Source organism: Ochotona princeps, chromosome 3 (genome assembly GCF_030435755.1).
Source record: "Ochotona princeps isolate mOchPri1 chromosome 3, mOchPri1.hap1, whole genome shotgun sequence".
In the NCBI taxonomy this organism is placed as follows: Eukaryota; Metazoa; Chordata; class Mammalia; order Lagomorpha; family Ochotonidae; genus Ochotona; species Ochotona princeps.
Window position 1 is genome coordinate 41,070,202 of NC_080834.1, and position 18,249 is coordinate 41,088,450.

At 42.1% G+C, this 18,249-nt stretch overlaps 1 protein-coding gene across 6 annotated transcripts in view; it reads left to right on the forward strand.

The window, feature by feature from the left end:
- The window catches only part of APP (amyloid beta precursor protein), a 235,436-nt gene that overhangs the window by 73,146 nt on the left and 144,041 nt on the right, over positions 1-18,249 (forward strand). For all 6 annotated transcript variants that reach the window (XM_004588599.4, XM_004588600.4, XM_004588594.4 and 3 more), the window contains exon 3: positions 651-780. In XM_004588599.4, coding sequence (XP_004588656.1) covers positions 651-780 — 130 coding nt within the window. The remainder of the gene's footprint in view (positions 1-650; positions 781-18,249) is intronic.

Genomic DNA, 18,249 nt, shown 5'->3' on the forward strand with positions numbered 1-18,249 from the left:
TTTTTTTTTCATTTGAAAGGCAGATTTACAGAGAGGAGACACAGAGAAAGATATTTCATCCATTAGTTTACACCCTAAATTACTGCAATGGCTAGAACTGAGCTAATCCAATGCCAAAAGCCAGGAACTTCCTCAGGGTCGCTCACACAGATGCAGGAGACCAAGGACCTGAGCCATTTTCTGCTGCTTACCCAGATAAGCAGGGAGCTGGATCTGAAGTGAAGCAATCAGGACATGATCTTGTGCCCATATGGGATGCTGGTGCAAGAAGGTGGAGGATTAGCCTTTTGAACCACTGTGCAGCTGCTACAAAAAAAAATTTTTTTTAAATTACTAAAATAGCAGTAAGGCAAATTGAAATATGGAGAATATTCCTCCAAATGACTACTGTAACAGTTACATTAAAGTAGTATTGCATTTAGTACTTTACAGAGTAACATCCCCACACAGGTTTATTTTGCATTAAAACCACCCAATGCTTGTAAGGATTCCTCCTCAGCTGGAATTCCCAACACTTGTCACTTGAAATTCTCTTTGTACTGACACTGTTTAGTATGGCAGTAGATTGTGAGAGTGGTGGAGCACATCTGGTCCCTGCACATGCTAGCTTTGCCTCCATAACAATTTATTCTTCTTGTATGCACTTCTAGGTCTACCCAGAACTGCAGATCACCAATGTGGTGGAGGCCAACCAACCAGTGACCATCCAGAACTGGTGCAAGAGGAGTCGTAAGCAGTGCAAGACTCATGCTCACATTGTGATCCCCTACCGCTGCCTAGGTGAGCCAGCCACCATGTGGCTCTGTCAGTGGCCTGATCGTTGGGTAACAGAAAGGAGAGATGCTCTCATTGCACCCGATACACAGCCTCTTCCTTCAGCACATTGCCATTCTGTACAATTGCCCTCTGAATCCATGTGCTACACATACACACAGAGATTCAACCACAGGTTGAAAATGTCGAAAAGATTTTGTATTTGTGGCAGAGACTTTTTTTCTTGCCTTTATTTCCTAAATAATATATAAAGAGTATAACAGTTATTTGCAGTCATTGTTTTAGGTAATCCAGAGATGATTTAAAGTGTCATGGAGGGTGTGCACAAGTTACGTGCAACGACTACACCTTTTTATGTAAAGGTTGGACTGTGTAGATTTTGGTGCCTATGTGTGTCTTGGAAACACCCCCCGTAGAATCCAAGGTGCAGCTGTACTGTATCGTGCTTTGGACTAGTAAGGTAGTGCTTATGCTCTGACAGCACAGCATCGATATTTTTCATCTCCCTGTCTCAGAGGGAATTTACCTAGAATGTTTTAAAAACTATAAATTCCTGGGTCAGTTCCAGGAATGCTGGTTGAGTAATACCTGGTGTGGTGCCCAGGAATCCGATTGCATAGATGGTTCTCGTGTATACGCTCTACTAGACTTGGAATTCGATCATATGCGCATGTGTCTCATCACAAAGACTTCTGTTTAAAAATCTTTCTTGCACCAACCAAGTAACATCTCTTCCTACTTCATGCTACTTGGGGAAGTGAAGTTGGGGAGTTTGTCTGCTTAAATCGAATTAGAGAAAAGAGCCCTGAGGTTTAATATATGCTTTAAAATAGAGTATTTTTATGTGGTATGATGTTGTTTTCCTTGGAAACACTGTCAGAATTTGTTTAATTTGACTTGGTTATTAGGGTTTTTTTGCTGTGTGATATTTTTAAGTAATCAGGCATTGAGAAAGCCAGCTGTCTTTGATCAGGTAACTTGTATCTAGACATTTTCTGCAAGTTTATTCATTAGTAAGAAGGGTGCAAATAAGGAGATCTATGTATGAAAACCATTTTGATGACTTCTTTTATGATTTATATACTTAAAAGACAAAGTGCCAGAAAGAGAGAGGTGGAGAATGGAGAGGCAAAGGAGGGAAGGGTAGAGAGAGAGAGGGAGAGAGAGAGAGAGGGAGAGGGTGAGGGAGAGGGAGAGGGAGAGAGAGAGAGAGAGAGAGAGAGAAACAGAGAGATTCTTTCATGTACTAGTGCATTTTACAGTTGGCCATGAGAGAGAGAGAGAGAGAAACAGAGAGATTCTTTCATGTACTAGTGCATTTTACAGTTGGCCATGACAGCCAGGGCTGGCTGGGCTAGGCTAAGGTAAAGAGTCTGGAACAACATTTGGGTCTCCCACGTGAGTATTCAGGACCCAAGCACTTGGACTGTCTTCTTTTGCATTTCCATGTTTATTATCATGCAGTTGGACTGGAAGTGGAGCATCTGGGACTCATTTTGGCATTCATATGGGATACTAGTGCTGAAGCTAACTCACCACTCCTCGACATTGGTCCCTTTTCTTTCAAAGTCCAAACAGCTTAAAAAGTACAGATAACTGCTAAAGATTCTGTTTCTCTGCTTAATATTTGTTTAAAATGAATGTTATAAGTCAGTGCATACTAATTGCTGAGCATTCATATGTACAATCAAACAGAGATAGAATGCAGAGATAATAGGATGAACTTGTCACTTGATGGATTTAATATCCACAGGACATCAAGGAAGACAGTATCTATCTGCAGAATACTCGATTCTTTTAAAAAAATTATTTATTTTTGTTAAAAAGGTTGATATACAAAGAGGAGGAGAAAGAGTGAGAAAGATCTTTGGTCCACTGGTTTACTCCCCAAGTGAGCAACAGCCAGAGCTGAGCCGATCCAAAGTCAGGAGTCAGAAGCCGGGGGCTTCTTCCAGGTCTTTCACGAGGGTTCAGGGTCCCAAGGCTTTGGGCCATCTACTGCTGCTTTCCCAGACAACAAGCAGGGAGCTGGAAGGGAAGTGAAGCAGCTGGGACATGAAATGGCGCCCACATGGAATTAGAAAATCAAATCATGGGAGAAATTCTATGAATTAGAGGCAGTAAGTAATACTTTTAAAACAACTCACAATAGATTGTGTTTATGGAGACACCTGTGACTCCACTTCAGGCTAAATCTCCAAGTGAAAGTGGTTTCTTCTTTATGGCAGTAATACGTAATGTTATTACTGATTCCTGGCTGCTTGAATGAAGATTTACTGCTTAACATTAACTTATGTCCTCTCTAAAATATCTGGTTTAAATATTTAGACAAAGGACATTAATTTTTTTACTGAAGTGAATTCTCACAAGGATGTTAGCTAGAAAACAAAACAAGATTGTTTTAAACATTAAGCATGTTAACATTCAAAGGAAAGCTAAAGAGAGGAGAAATGCTTGTTATGTGTGGCATGTAGCCTTCCTAACCTCATGTCAGATGAAGGATCCTGTGTTTCCCAGGATTATGTTTTTTTGCCCCATGTGTTTGCCTTGTACATACTTGTTCCACAGCCTCTTGGGTTCCTTTTTGAGCTGGGGAAAACATGTATTGAGTTTCTGTTGCACAAGGCTTCCCAGAGAGTCAACGGATTTCCCTTTGAGAATGAGCTGGCTTTCTCATTTCAGCCTTGGCTTTTGGTGGTGTACCTGGAACCAGCGTATAGGATCTACCTTTGTTGTATGAACATTATTTCATGTGTGATTTTTAAGCACATCACATTATTTCAAGGAGAATATTTTCTTTGGCAAGCCTTCAACTCCTTTTCATTCAAATGATTACTCTTTGTGGTATGGCGGAAACATTGTTGAACTTGCCCTCTTCTGCGGCTTGTCTGTGACTAGTTAAGGTGAGAGTGCATAAGATAAATCACTGCTCATTGATAGGGGTGAAACCAGGGTAATAGTTTAATCTTAAAGAAGAATTGGAAGTTGGTGAAGGACTATATGAAACATCATTCGATTTTACTGTGTAATTATAAACTTCCAAGCATGTAGGCTGAAGTAATCAGAGAACTGTCCCAATATGGTCAAATGAGAAGTTAAAAGAATTTAATTCCTCTTAGTTTTGATTTTTTTATTGTTTCATATACCTTCAACACAATCTTGCATTTTTTTTTTCTAAGTAGCCATGTTTGGGTGAATTATCTGACATTAAGATACCTGTAATCATCTTTGTGGTATAAAAAAAGATACGGGTGAATGTTGTACTGGGGTAGTTCTTTGGATTTTGAAGACAGATCCACTGTGTGGAAACATTCCAGAATGCTGGGTGAGAGAGGGTAAGGATTATGGCACAGTAAGGAAGAGGCCCCATGGGGTGCCGACATCCCATATCTGAGTGACTGATTCAAGTCATCTCCTGCTGGTGGGCAGAAGTGATTTTTTTTTAATCTTTTTAACACGTATCTTTTATTTGAAAGGCAGGGTGACAATAAAAATCTTTTATATGCTGATTCACCTTCAAAATATCCACAATGGCTGGCATGTTTTCTGTGACTTGCAGTAGCTAATATATAAAAGACAGCTTAACATGTATGCATGTATACATGTAATACAGCTTAAAAAACAAGCTTAACAAATATAAAGGAGTAACTGACAAATTGGTACTTGATTTTTGTTTCTAGCCTTTATACATTCTTGTTGAATAGAAGCACTCTGCTTTTAATTTGTTGGTCTCTTTATTGAATGAAGCATTAAGCCTGTGGTCTTAAAGTAAATTAAAATTGTTGTTACAAAAGTTAAAAACAAAAGGAGGAAAGGGAGACAATAGAATCATTGTATTTAGAATTGTATCTGTGAACTGCCTTAATTTTTTTTAAAGATTTATTTATTTTTATTGGAAAGTCAGATATACAGAGAGGAGGAGAGACAGACAAGAAGAGGTTCCATCTGTTGATTCACTCCCCAAGTGACTGCAACGGCCAGAGCTAAGCCAATCCGGAGCCAGGAGCCAGGAGCCAGGAACCTCTTCTGGGTTTTGCACATAAGTGCAGAGTCCCAAGGCTTTGAGCCATCCTTGACTGCTTTCCCAGGCCACAAGCAGGAAGCTGGATGGGAAGCAGGGCTCCTGGGATTAGAACCGGCTCCCATATGGGATGTTGGAGTGTGCAAGGTGAAGACTTCAGCTGCTAGGCTACTGTGCCTGACACTTTATTAGTATATTTTTAAATGTAGGTCCAGTGTTTGGTGAAACAGCAGCTTAAATAAGCATCTGTGATGCCCACATTGCATATCAGTGCACCAGTTTGAGTCCTGGGTCCCCTGCTCCCAGTCCAGCTGCCTGCTAGCAAATCTAAGAAAGCAGTGGAAGACTGTACAAGAGCATGCACTTCTGCCACTGACTTGGGAGACTCAGCTGGAGCTCTGTACTCTAGGCTTGGCCTGAACCGGCCATAGTCACTGCATCCATTTGAGGAGTGAACCTGCGAATCAGACAGCTATCTTTCTCTCTGTCTCCTTCTTTGCCACTCTACCTTTCAACTCATTAGAATGAATCATTAAGAAAAAAGGGGAGTGGGGATGAAAGATAAAAATATTTGCTTTAGACAACGGTAATACCTACAGACAAACAGAGCTCACTTATACCAGAGCATTCCTCAAATGCCTGCGATACCCAGGCCAGGGCCAGGCTGAAGCCAGAAGCTGAAACACTATCTGGTTTTCCCATGTGTGTATTAGGGATACAAGCACTTGAACCATTATCTCTTGCTATACCAAACACCCACCCCTGAAACACTATATTTATTGAAGAGTGTAGGGACCTTGTGAATGCCCAGTTGTCTCAGCATAGTGATCCAGTGGGATAGAGGTGGTGGCCATGCCTCATCTCTCCCCCTCTGATCTGCCCTCTTTATAGTCAAGCCATTAGGAGGTCTTGGGAACGTATGCAGCCCAGGATCCAGTGTGGAGGGAAGTATGCTTTATGAGCTCTGCCTTGGAATATAAGAAGAGTGCAAATTCTTGCTTGTTCTGGTTTTTAAAGATCGTAAAAATTATGTTCTCATAAGGAATGAGTAGAATCACTGGGCATTTCTTCATCAAAGAAGACTGGAGAGGGACATGGCTGCCCTGAACACTCCAACGTAATCATGCTTCAAAGCGAAGATTTATTTGGACTCTGTTTCTCGACTAAGTCAAAGGAAAACATGCACAGCATAGAATATTGGAGCCCGGCAAAGTTTTTAAGCCAGTAATTCAATCAGATATTATATGCAGAATATTCAGTATTACCTGTTGCTTACGTAAGAAGTAAAAGCACTGTTGGATTGGGCTCTAGCGTTTGTTTCCCCTAGGGATACTAGAACATAAAACTCGAAAACATCAGTATAAGTTATCTCTACCGTGAGTTAAGACTTCTTCTTTGGTTATAGCTTGAATTTATAATGAACCGCTAAGCATTATTTTTGCATTGCTTTGCTGTGTATATTGCTTTTTTTAAATTGTTTCTGTGTGTGCATGCAAAGACACTGGAATCCACAGAATTTATTAAAAAAAAAAGTCATGCATAACTTAAATGTCATTTGGACGCAGTCTCATTTTCTGCAGTTTTTACCTGCTTTGTATAGAAAAGACAAAAATGCCTGCAGGCCTAATAACCTATCAGCTGCTCAGATCTGACAGTTAGAAACATTTGGACTAGCGTGCCAGCCAGTGGACAGAGGCTTCCCCGTCACATCTGGCACCAATCCACCTTGGAGCTCATGTGATACCTTCAGAAAACTTCAACTCGCTGTGTCTCATGTGTTTACCATAAAAAGCAATGACGCTCCGTGGTAACCTCAAGCTATATCTTGTGTCAGAAATCCGCTTTTTGTTCTTGAAGCAAATATTTACATATCCTTGTGCTTGGGGATCAAGAAAGAAAATTGACTTTGATCAAAGTTCTCTTTTTACTCTAGTGGTTTCTGCACATCCTTTTCTGGTGCCAGGTTGACTTCGCTCCTCACCCTCAGCAGAGAAAATACGCGGTTTCCCTGCTGTCTTTGAAACCCACTATGCATCAGTTTACAGAAGTAAAATAATAAATAACAATCCGAAGATCCCAACTTGGCCTTATTTTTATCAGTATTTCAAGCAATAAGTAACTTTCCATATAGATATCCATAGTAGAAAAACAGTCTCTGTGACAAAACCGCTGCGAGATTTTGAAATGGTAACTCCATGTTTTACGGTAAGCGTTTAATTAAAACCCTCGTAAATAATATGGTTAAAAAAAGATTCCTTTCTTCTTTCGGTCTTTTTTTTTTTTAAGATTTATTTTGTTTTTATTAGGAAGTCAGATATACAGGGGGGAGAAGAGACAGAGAGGAAGATCTTCCATCTGTTGATCCACTCCCCAAGCATCCACAATGGCTGGAGTTGCGCCTATCTGAAGCCAGGAGCCAGGAGCTTCTTCTGGGTTTCCCACACAGGTTCAGGGTCCCAAGGCTATGAGCTGTCCTTGACTGCTTTCCGAGGCCACGAGAAGGGAGCTGGTTGGGAAGTGGGGCAGACAGGACACAAACCGGCACCCATATGGTATGTAGTGCAAGCAATGCCATTAGGCTACTGCACTGGACCCTTTTTCTTTCAGTTTTTGCTATAACATAGTTTCTGTTTATTTCGCAATGACAAATTTAATGTTTAAATTGGTGGAAAGACCACTGTTTCACAGGAATATAGATAAAACTATAAACAACAATCAAATCATAGGATGTCAGTTTCACTCCTTGGTATTGTTTTTTTTTTTTTTAATTAGTGAATTCTGTAATAAAATTAGTTATATAAATAACACCTAAATTGTTAGGCCTGAACTTACCACCATAAGAAATTATAGGATTATTTCTTTCGTAGGAAGTACCTTTACTGTGGACTTAAAAATCTTGTTCTAGGTGTGCCACGGTGGCATTGTAGGCTAAGTCTCAACATGCATCACCAGTATCTCACGTGGCACTGGTTCATGCCTGGCTGCTCCACCTCCCATCCAGCTCCCGTGGAGGATGATCCAAAGCCTTGGGAACCTGTATCCGCATGGAAGACCTTTAGGAAGCTCTAGGTTCTTGCCTTGACATAGGCTCAACTCTTAGGCTGAGTCCTGGCTGTTGCAGCCAGTTGGGGAGTGACCCAGCAGATGGACGATCTGTCTCTGTTTCTCTCCTTCTCTCTGTAGCTCTGCCTTTCAATAAAAAAAAAAGGATTAAAAAAAACCAGTTTTTTTTAATATTAGGAATTAAGCACCACATATCTTTTATTCTGTGTTTCCATGGCATCCGTGAAGTCATGACTCTTTACAGTTGTCCTTTCTTTAGGGACTTAAGTCCAGGACACGCATTCACCCCATTTGCTTGAGTACCAAAATTGGAGATGATGAAGTTTTTTTTTTTTTAAGTAAAATGAGGCATTAGTTGCTTATAACTAGTGGGCTTTCTTCTATACAATTAGAATCATCGCTGGATTACTTATATTACATAGTACAATGCTTGGATTACAGAACAATGGCCAGAAAATGAAGCCAACACATGATTGATACAGCTGCAGCCAATTTTTCCCTTGAAGATTTTTTTTTATCTTAGATCAGTTAAAAATTTGAGAACGTGAAATCCTGAGATAAGGGCTATTGTATTATTTTTAAAGAGAGAGCAAACACTAAAATAAATGAATGATTGAATGAATGAATGAATGAATTAAAAAAACTAGTGGGGCCAGCATTGTGGTGTAGTGGGTAAAACTGTTGCCTGCTTTGCTGGCATCTCTGTGGGTGCTGGTTTGAGTCCCTGCTGCTCCGCTTCTGATCCAGTTCATTGCTAATGGCCTGAGAAAAGCAGGGAAGATGTCCCAAGATCCTGGGCTCCTGCTCCCCACAGGGGAGCCCAGGAAGAACCTTCTGGCTTTGGCCTGGCTCACCCCTAACCATTGTAGCTGTTTGGGAGGTAAATTAGTTTATGGGATATCTTTCTCTGTGACTTTGACTTTCAAATAAAGAGATAAGTCATAAAACTTGAGCAGTTTTTAAGATAAAAAGTGAAAATGTTAGTGCCCAGATATAATTTTTTGTTTACTGATGATATAAATTGTTTACATGCATGATAAAACTGTACTATTAGGATGATGAGAAGGGAAGGGGTTGGCTATGGGTGAAATTTCATTTTACATGGTGGGAATCCCTGAAGTGAAAGCAAACAGCTGTTGTAGCAAACAGTCTAACAGTATGGGATTGGGGGGAAGGTGGAGAAGAGACAGTTGTATGACGTGCCAGTGGTTACTGCCACCTCCCCATTACAGAGAAATTTACCAAATAGGCCGATGTCGGAATGCTAAAAGAGGTTGAGTTCAATGCTTCCAGTTCTAATTTTTTCCTCTAAAAAATATTTTAGGATTATAAGTCAGAAGGCAAGTTATTGCTAAAAGTGTCCCTATTTAACTAATTTTGAGTTGGATAAAAGCGAATGATGACTGCATGGAGATGAGCTGGTTGTCTTTTTTAATCCGCTTGGAAAAGTATTTGGTTTTGCTTGGGTGTAATGTAGAATTATGCATATATTAAATCACCTTTGTGTCCAAGTCACAGAATTTATGGCAGAATTCCCCATTTAAAATATTGTAGAGGGATTGATTCTTGATGTTTTTATTAAGTGTATGAGGATGGTGTTTTAATAGATGCTTGATATAAATGAAGCCACTGCACGTTTAACACATTTAAATTTCCATTCCATTTCACAGTTGGGGCATACGACTAATTTTCAGAAATAGTTCTCAATTCGAGTCATCCTCAAATATGTTTCTTCCTTTTAAGCTATTTCTTTTTGAAACAACAGCCTTTTGAAAACTAGGTTCTGGGCATTTAGATGTCACTGATTATCTTCTTACTTCTTGGGGGGTATGCGTATCAATAAGACTGTTTCTGGGGTTCCGTGGATTCTTATGGATGCGTCCTATAACTGACTTTGTGGGAAGGTTAAAATTAATCATAAGTCAGGGATCTGGAGTATTCTATGAGCATATGTACTATTAATAGGCTCTTGAGCTGTATGCCAAGAAGTTGTCCTGTGTTTTCATCGCTTAAATCAGATCCTATTGGCATTCTTTACACAAAATGAGCTTAGTTTCTCTTTTCATCTCAAGCTTTTAGTTGAAATTCTCCAGTGAGTATTAATTCATAGTACCAATGTACAAATTTTTGGGGGGTAAATTTTTTAACTCCATCACATCTGTTGTTAGACTTCGTAAAAGACCTTCAGCCTACTGCCAGCCTTCTCCAGTTTTTCCGCATTCAGAGAACCCTGGGCCCTTATACCAGCCCTTGACCCAATGTCGTCTTTCACTTCCTCCCTTGCACTGTCATTTCATGGCCATGCTGCCACTGCTGCTGCTTTTTATCTTCTGTTTTCTTTGAAAGAGACAGAAAAGGGCCCGGCGGCGTGGCCTAGCAGCTAAAGTCCTCGCCTTGAACGCGCCAGGATCGCATATTGGCGCCGGATCTAATCCCGGCGGCTCTACTTCCCATCCAGCTCCCTGCTTGTGGGCTGGGAAAGCAGTCGAGGACGGCCCAATGCATTGGGACCCTGCACCCGCGTGGGAGACCTGGAAGAGGTTCCTGGTTCCCGGCATCGGATTGGTGCGCACCAGCCCGTTGCGGCTCACTTGGGGAGTGAAACATCGGATGGAAGATCTTCCTCTCTGTCTCTCCTCCTCTGTGTATATCCGGCTTTCCAATAATAATAAATCTTAAAAAAAAGAGAGACAGAAAAGCAGAAGAGTTGTAGTGTCCAGGGGTGGGTTAGGTGGCAGGACCTCAGTCCAGGTTTTCCACATGAGTAGTTGAACCATCACTTCCTCCCACACAGTACATGTTAGAGTGAAGGCAGAATTAGGAGTAGAGCCACGACCTAAACTCAGGCCCTCCAACATGGGATGCGGCTGTCCCAAGCTTGGTAGGAGCTGTGACACCAGATACCCCTACGTCGTGATACAATAACCAGAGTTCCCGGGCAATCTTCCTGCCCTCTGCTTTTTCCACACTCAGCTCTTGCCAGGCATCTATTTCTTTGGCTCCAATAGTGGGCTCTTGTCTTCCCCATCATCACATCCTCAGGGAACTTTTCTGCCCTTCACCTGTTGGTGGAACCCAACCCTGCAGATTGTTTCTCCCGCACTGGGGCTGTGCTGTTGCTTCTGCCTTGTTTTCTGCCTTCCTCCCTTGTCTTTGACCTCACCTTTTTTGCAGTCCACTTGAGAGATTTCTAATTACTGGCGTATTAGAGATGTCCTCTTAGCTGTTGATGTTCTCTTAATGACTACATGCTAGGACATAGCATCAGCAAAGTTGCATCCCAAAAGCCAGAGTTAGTGGTGATTCCAGAATCATCACATTTGGAGCAGGCCCACACTATTGGGTCACATTCTGCAGATGTACCACCCTCAAGACATCATTGCTAGAATATTGGCACTTAGCTCACTTAAATATCATGTAAGTTGTATGCCAGTGCCTTGTCAATAAATATTAAAGTTGGACTTTTTAATATGAGAATGTGAGCATAGGATACACCTATTATTCCACTTGTCTCTGTGGGCTTATTATTTTACAGGGGTGTAAAAAAAATCCTGTTTTAGGCAAAAGATGAAGTTTTTAAAACAGATTTACTAATTTTTATTGTAAAGTCAGATGTACAGAAAGGAGGAGACACAGAGAGGAAGATCTTCCATTTGCTGATTTACTCTCCAAGTGGCTGCAACAGCCGGAGCTGTGCCAGTCTGAAGCCAGGAACCTCTTCAGGATCGTCCACGTGGGTGCAGGGTCCCAAGGCTTTAGGCTGCCCTTGACTGCTTTCCCAGGTTGCAAGCAGGGAGCTGGATGGGAAGCAGTGCCGCCAGGATTAGAACTGGCATCCATATGGGATCCCGGGATTTTCAAGGCGAGGACTTTAGCCACTAGACTACCACGTTGTGCCCTGGAGTTGGTTACTGTTTTTAAAATCTCCACGCTTGATTTCATGCATAAGAATTGAATTTGAATGAATTTGATTCAGGAACTCTGCTATTAATGTGGAAATAGACCTTGTACTGGTTTGTCACCAGAATCAAGTGCTTTGGTTATTGTTGCTTTTTTGTGTTGTGTGTGTCAGTTAATGATAGCCAGTCGGTATTACCAGAATGAAATTGTCAAGTTTATTAATTTCTTGTTTTAGATGACATCTAGATACTTAGACTTAAATATAAACTTTATTTTTGGGTACTTTGACATAAGTATAAACTTTCTTGCATAATACTATTAAATGTGACCTTTAGCCATCTCACATGGTGTGAAGATCTTCCAGTTCCACCACAATATGTAACTGGAAAGAAGGGAGAATTAAATAATTGGAGAACAAAAGCACTGAAAAGTGTTCTAAAGTAGGAATTCCAAATAAATAGCTACTTTTGTGTGTAAAGAATGGTGATAGGATGTTATCAAGTGTTTAAAATCTAGAATAACATACCTGTCATTTATTGCTGTCGTAGATGAATGTGCATTTGCAAATGAGAATTGCTATCAAAAAAGCATTTTATACTTGCTTGGTAAAACAATAACTTTCAGTCTATCAATTCCTTTTTCCCCCAAAGAGAATTCCTTAAAAATACACATTTTCCAGGGTTGGCACTATGATGTCACAGGCTAATCCTCTACCTAGTCCCAGTTGTTCCAAGTCTGATCCAGATCCCTGCAGCTGGCCTGGGAAAGCAGCAGAGGACAGCCCATGTCCTTGGTATCCCTCACCCACATTGGAATCCCAAGAGAAGCTCCTGGCTCCCAGCTTTGTTGTGCCCAGTTCTGACCATTGTGGCAGTGGATGGAAAGATCTTTCCTTTCTCTCTCTCTCTAAGAATGACTTTCAAGTAAAGAAAATAAATCTTTTTTTAAAATAAACATTATCAAAAAGCACATAAAAAGCCAGCTCTCTTCCTTTAGGAAGTTAAAAAAAGAAGGCTTTTAGTGCTAGGCTATGGGGTTGGGCCAAAAGGAGCCCCCTGCAGTGTGGTGGCTGTGGGGGGGTGCCCCAGCCAGTCTGGACCCAATGCTGGGGACTCAGGCCAAAATTACTGTCAACAGGCCATGACTGACTCCTAGGCTTGGGTGGCTAGCACGCCAAGTGACTCCAGGCTCTGCCTGCTGGTCACCCAGTGGCAAGCTCTGGGGTTTTAGGATATGTGATTGCTGCCTAGGGACATCCATGGATAAGGCCAGTGTGAGTGTAGGTGAGGGATGAATTCTGGGTTATTCCCAGCAACGTGGACACAGACTTTCTGGCAAGCGTGGGGACCAAGACCTGGTGGTTTGGAGGAGAGAGTCCATAAGATCTATTTGGGCCAGACTGATTCACCAGCCCACATGGGAATCCTGAAATGGGCTGTTAGCATAGAGTTCCACTGAATGCCACACACCAGTCCACATGAAAGCTATGGATGGGTCCTCTTTGCCAGGGCTAGGTACCAGTACTGACTGGGTGGTAGAATGGGGGACAAGTCACACTTGGCAGGGTCAAGACAATAACCAGCACATGAGAGAACCATGTCTTGGGGTAGATTCTGTGGAGGAAGTGTGGACCGAACCCTGTGGGAATACAAGTCCCACTAGTTAGCTCATGAGCTGGGGTGGTAAAGGACTGAGCTAGGTGTGACCATGGAACCTGCCATCACTTACGGGTAAAGGAACCAACAACAGTCTGGACAGGTCTAGGCAGCAGCACCCGAATGTGCATCCTAAAATAGAATGTGGTGTGGGCAAAGCTGCAACTGGAAAGGGGTGGACCAGGCAGGGCCAAGCAAACCTCAACTCACAAGGAAGAACAGAAATCAGGATGGAGCACAGGTCACGCCAAACTAGGCTCTTACACCAACTGATCTGCATGAGCCAGGGATACTAGGCCACTGCATCGAAGACAAAGGCTAAGACAGATGAGGAGCTGAGCCAACTGGGTCAGAGCAACCACTGGCACGTACATAATCTAGGGCTGGGAATAGGCTCAGTTGGGAAGCTATAGGACCGACTATGCTAGGTCTCTGTCCTTACTGAGCCATGTATGTTCAGTGTCTGGGTATGAATGAACCTTGGCTGGGCTGAAACATCCAACAGTAAGAACTGGAATGAATTGAAGGCAAGCAAGGAGGGTTGGTCCATGGATCCACCAGTATGTGCAAAATCTGGCATAGGGAGAGGTTCTGATGGAGGAGCTTGGGAAATTTCTCTGTCGGCACACAGTCCATGCAGGTGAGCGCAAGAACCGTGATAGGGAGCAACCCAGACCAGGCCAGAGAGAGATACCCACAGGCATACATTTGGCATAGGTTGGGGATAGACCAGGCTTAACCAGTTCATATCACCTGCTGGTGAATCCAAGCACCAGAATTGAGTGTGGATCGGGCCGGTTTTGGTCCTGACACAAACCAGTGCACATTATGGAATGCCAAGGTGGGATGAGCCGTATCAGATGTGGCCACAAAGCCCAAACAGCACACATGAGAACCATGGAGGGAGGGTACAAGAGCCTGCAGGGGAAATGTGGGCTTCCTTGCTGGACAACCACTCCCACTGGAAAGCATGAGTTGGGATGGGAGCAGACCAGACCAGGCAAGGTTACAACACCTGTGGGCCTCATGTGAGCTAGATCAGGGAAAAGTCAGGCTGGGCTGACTGCTCCTACTAGTGCAAGCATAAATCAGAGTGGGTGAGGGTTGGTTGGGCTTTGCTGCAGCATCAGCTGGCAGAAGCTGGGACTGGGAGCTTAATCTGTCAAGTTAAACTCCAGAACCACCTGGAGAGTGCATGTTCCGGGAGTGGGAGTGGCCTAGCAGGGAAATAGTGGGCACTTCCCTTTTGGGTTACCTCTCCCACTGGAAAGCATGAAAACCAGGACTGGGGCAGGGGTGGCTCAACAGAAAGGCACCTGCCAGTAGGTGTGTGGGCTGGATAGTAGGGCTGGTTGGGTTGCGCTATGCTTCAGTGCCCATTGACATGTATGAGAGCTAAATGGGATGTGGGAGAGACTGAACAAGTCTGCAGTACATAGTGGCAAGCATGGGAACCAGGGTAGGGGGCAGGCCTGGTGGGGGTTATGGGGAGTCACCTTAACTAGGCTGCAGCTCCCAGTGGTTTGCATGAGGGCCCAGTATGAAGTGGGCAGGATCAGACTGAACTGCAACACCCATTGGTTCGCGTGGAAGACAGGGCTGGAAACAAAACTGACCCAGCAATTGAAATGACCAGAATGTGCAAAAGCTAATTGGGGCTACAGATTGACGGACCCTGTACTGGCAAGCACACACAAGAATCAGGTCTGGGATCACCTCAGACGAAGTTTCTTTGCATGTCCCTCCAACTGAACTGCTGATCTCAGAATCCCAACCATCAATAGACTATGTCAGCCAGTGGATTCTGGATTCTGAATAGATTTAATTGTGCTTGGAACAGCAGGGTTGGCAGCAATTCAGGTCTGTTGAACTATCAAAACTGCTTGAGTAGGACCCTGGAGCACACTCCACATCGGGGACCTGGGATGGATGGGAGGCTGGGTGGGGCTTCTCCCTTTGTTTCTCCCCTGATCTGAGATACAGGGTAAAAAAAAAAATGATGATATTAGTTCGGAAACAATGGTCTTACCCACTTTCCTGTAGCCCTTGGCCCTTTGTACCCTAATCAACTATGTAAGATTATTTAAAAAAAAAAAGAGAGAGAAAGAAAAAAGGCCTATTTCTTGCAAAAAAAAAAAAAAAAAAAAAAAGAAGGCTTTGAGTTACCCAGACAGCTTGAACATAGGAAACAAGTGAAATGAATATGTAACATTACATGTGACTGAAAGATTCAAGCCAAAAGAGGGGATGGGCTCATGCTTCCTTTTCCTTCTTTGTGGGCGACCTTGAGTATACAATTCATTTAATCATTAAGTGGGTCACCTTCAGCTTTGATCATGGAGCTCCTGGGGCTGTTGGTGTGACATTGTTAGAAAATCTGCCTTTGACCCCCAAATGTAAATCATTTACTCCTTCGGAGACAATTTGGGTATCCAGATAGTCTTAGCAAAAGTTAAAGTCTTTCCTCAATATTTTCTCAAAAACACTATCCAAGTTAAAGCAACTCAGATCCTAACTGTGGTGCGTTTAATGTGTATTTTAGTCATCATTCTAGATTTTATTGAAAAAAATATACATTGTTTGGATTGGAGAATACTCTCTGTAATGACAAGCCTTCCTCACCATTTCCTCATCTCTGAATGTTGAATATAAAATGTCTTCGTGAAACCCTTTTTATGTCTCTTCTATGTGTGGCCAGGCATTGCTTTGAAAAACAGCTTGAGTTGAGTTTAAGCTGAGTTTCTGCTTGCTTGGAATGCTTGCTCTTCAAAATATTTGCTCCCTGGAGAGGTAAACTGAAGCTGGAGTTTTCATGTGCCTTTGGATTGTTGACCTGGAAGGCTTTGGGGTAATGGAGTGGGCTTTGGCACTGCTCCACGGTTTTCTGGTTGAGCGGGGCTGGCAAGGGAAAGCAGGCCTGAGCGTGCATACCGGAGACTTTAGTTTGAAGGTGTTTGAAGCCTGAATGCACCTTCATTGGATGGCTTGCTTTATTGCTTAATAGAATATGGACTTGTGCATCCATAAATGTGCTGCAGCTGGTAATGGCGCACATGTAAATGATTTTGTATCTGAACAAATGCATTCACTCTCTGCCTGGTGTGCAAAATTTGAATGACACTTGCGCTTTGAGTGAAAGGCACAGACGTTTTCATTATCAAATTCAGTGAAGCAGAAAAGTAGCAAAGGGAGCAGAAATCTCCATTTACATCTCTGACTGAGGTTGTAGTGATGAAAGAAATTACTAAGGTTGGAGAATAGCCTTGCCTTCATTCTGCTCTGCGGCATGGGATTTCTGTCAGTTTGGAGATGGTTTTTATGTTCACCTTATTGGGAAAAGCTTTAATCAAGAGTCTCAAATTATCGATATATTCTTTAACCTTGTATTTTTCTAAGTGATTTTGCTTTATTTTATTCTGTTTTGTGGTTATTTATAAATAGTTTACAGGATTCTCTTTACTATTGGTATCCACTATTTCTTTGTAGTAGATTAATGATTAGCTTTTTCCATTATCTAGTTCCATGATCACAGACCTTTTTGGTGTATTTGTGATAGCAGCAGCTATAGACAGATAACTCATTGACTATCATACACCATTGTATTACAGAAGTGGATCAGAATTCTTTAACGCAAATTTCCTGCTAAAGAGTAGCTTGGGATTTTCCTTTTGGAGCCCTTAATGTAGTTATCATCCTACACATGCCCTCTTGCTTAGAAGTCTGGGAATCTAATTATCTCAGCTCTCTGAGGAATGATAAGCCTTGGCAAATTGATTTACAATAATGAAACAGTCTTGTTTACAAATCTAAGGGGTGATTTGTACGTCCGCAAGCAGGGTGGTAAGAGAAAGATGCTAATTTGTTTGGGATTGTACCCCTATGGAGAAGGTAATATGATTTTTAAACATAACTCAAAGGTGTGTGATTAACTTCCAAAAGTGATTTGTACTGAGCTCCATAAATCTTGTGTGCGGACTGCATTTTTAATGGTAGTAGATAGCTGTTCCTCATCTCTGCTTATTGTTATTGATATAGTGACAGCATTTTCATCCCTTTACAGTGTCTCACTGGAGCTTTAGAAGCACATAGCACTGTTGAAATTCCTAGTGAAAGGGCTGCAACAATTCGAGTGCTGTATTCTCATTTGTTCCCGATTAGATCTTTTGTTAAATACAGTGACATCTTTCTTTTTCTTTCTTTCTCCTCACGGGATTTTAACTCAGCAATGAAATGTTAATTTGGGGTTCTACAGTTCCCACTGTTGGGTACATTGGTAATCAACAAACTTGATCAATGTTGCTTACATCTGTAACAATAAACTTGATAAAAGTATAACTTCCAAAATGGAAACATCAATCAGCTATCTAGAACTTCAAGTGCAAGTTACAATGGAAAAAGTGGAGGACGTTGTTGAGTCCTTAAATGTGGATGATAGATTTAAGAAAGTTGTAAGAGCAGAGTCGAGGACAGTCTTGCTTTAGAATTAGAATTATTGGAAGAAGAGTCAGTGAGCCGGACGAATGACGAGCTTGAGATAGAAAACCCGAGAACAGATGCCATCTGGACTGAGGAAGCTAGAAAAGATTAAATTTAAGGAACAAAGTGGTTTGGTAAAGCAGCTAGGGCATATGATGCCAGAGAAGAGACGAATCCCTTTGTCATGTTTGACCTTGAAGGGAAGAGTTGTAGATTGCAGAATATTGGAGCAAGGTGTGATGATACAAATTAGAAGGAACTAGTTAGGAGTGACAGTCCACATCTTGGGTGAAAAGTTGATCTGTGGACATGACTCTCTCTCCATTATAACTTGACTCACATGTGTTCCTGGGCATGGTG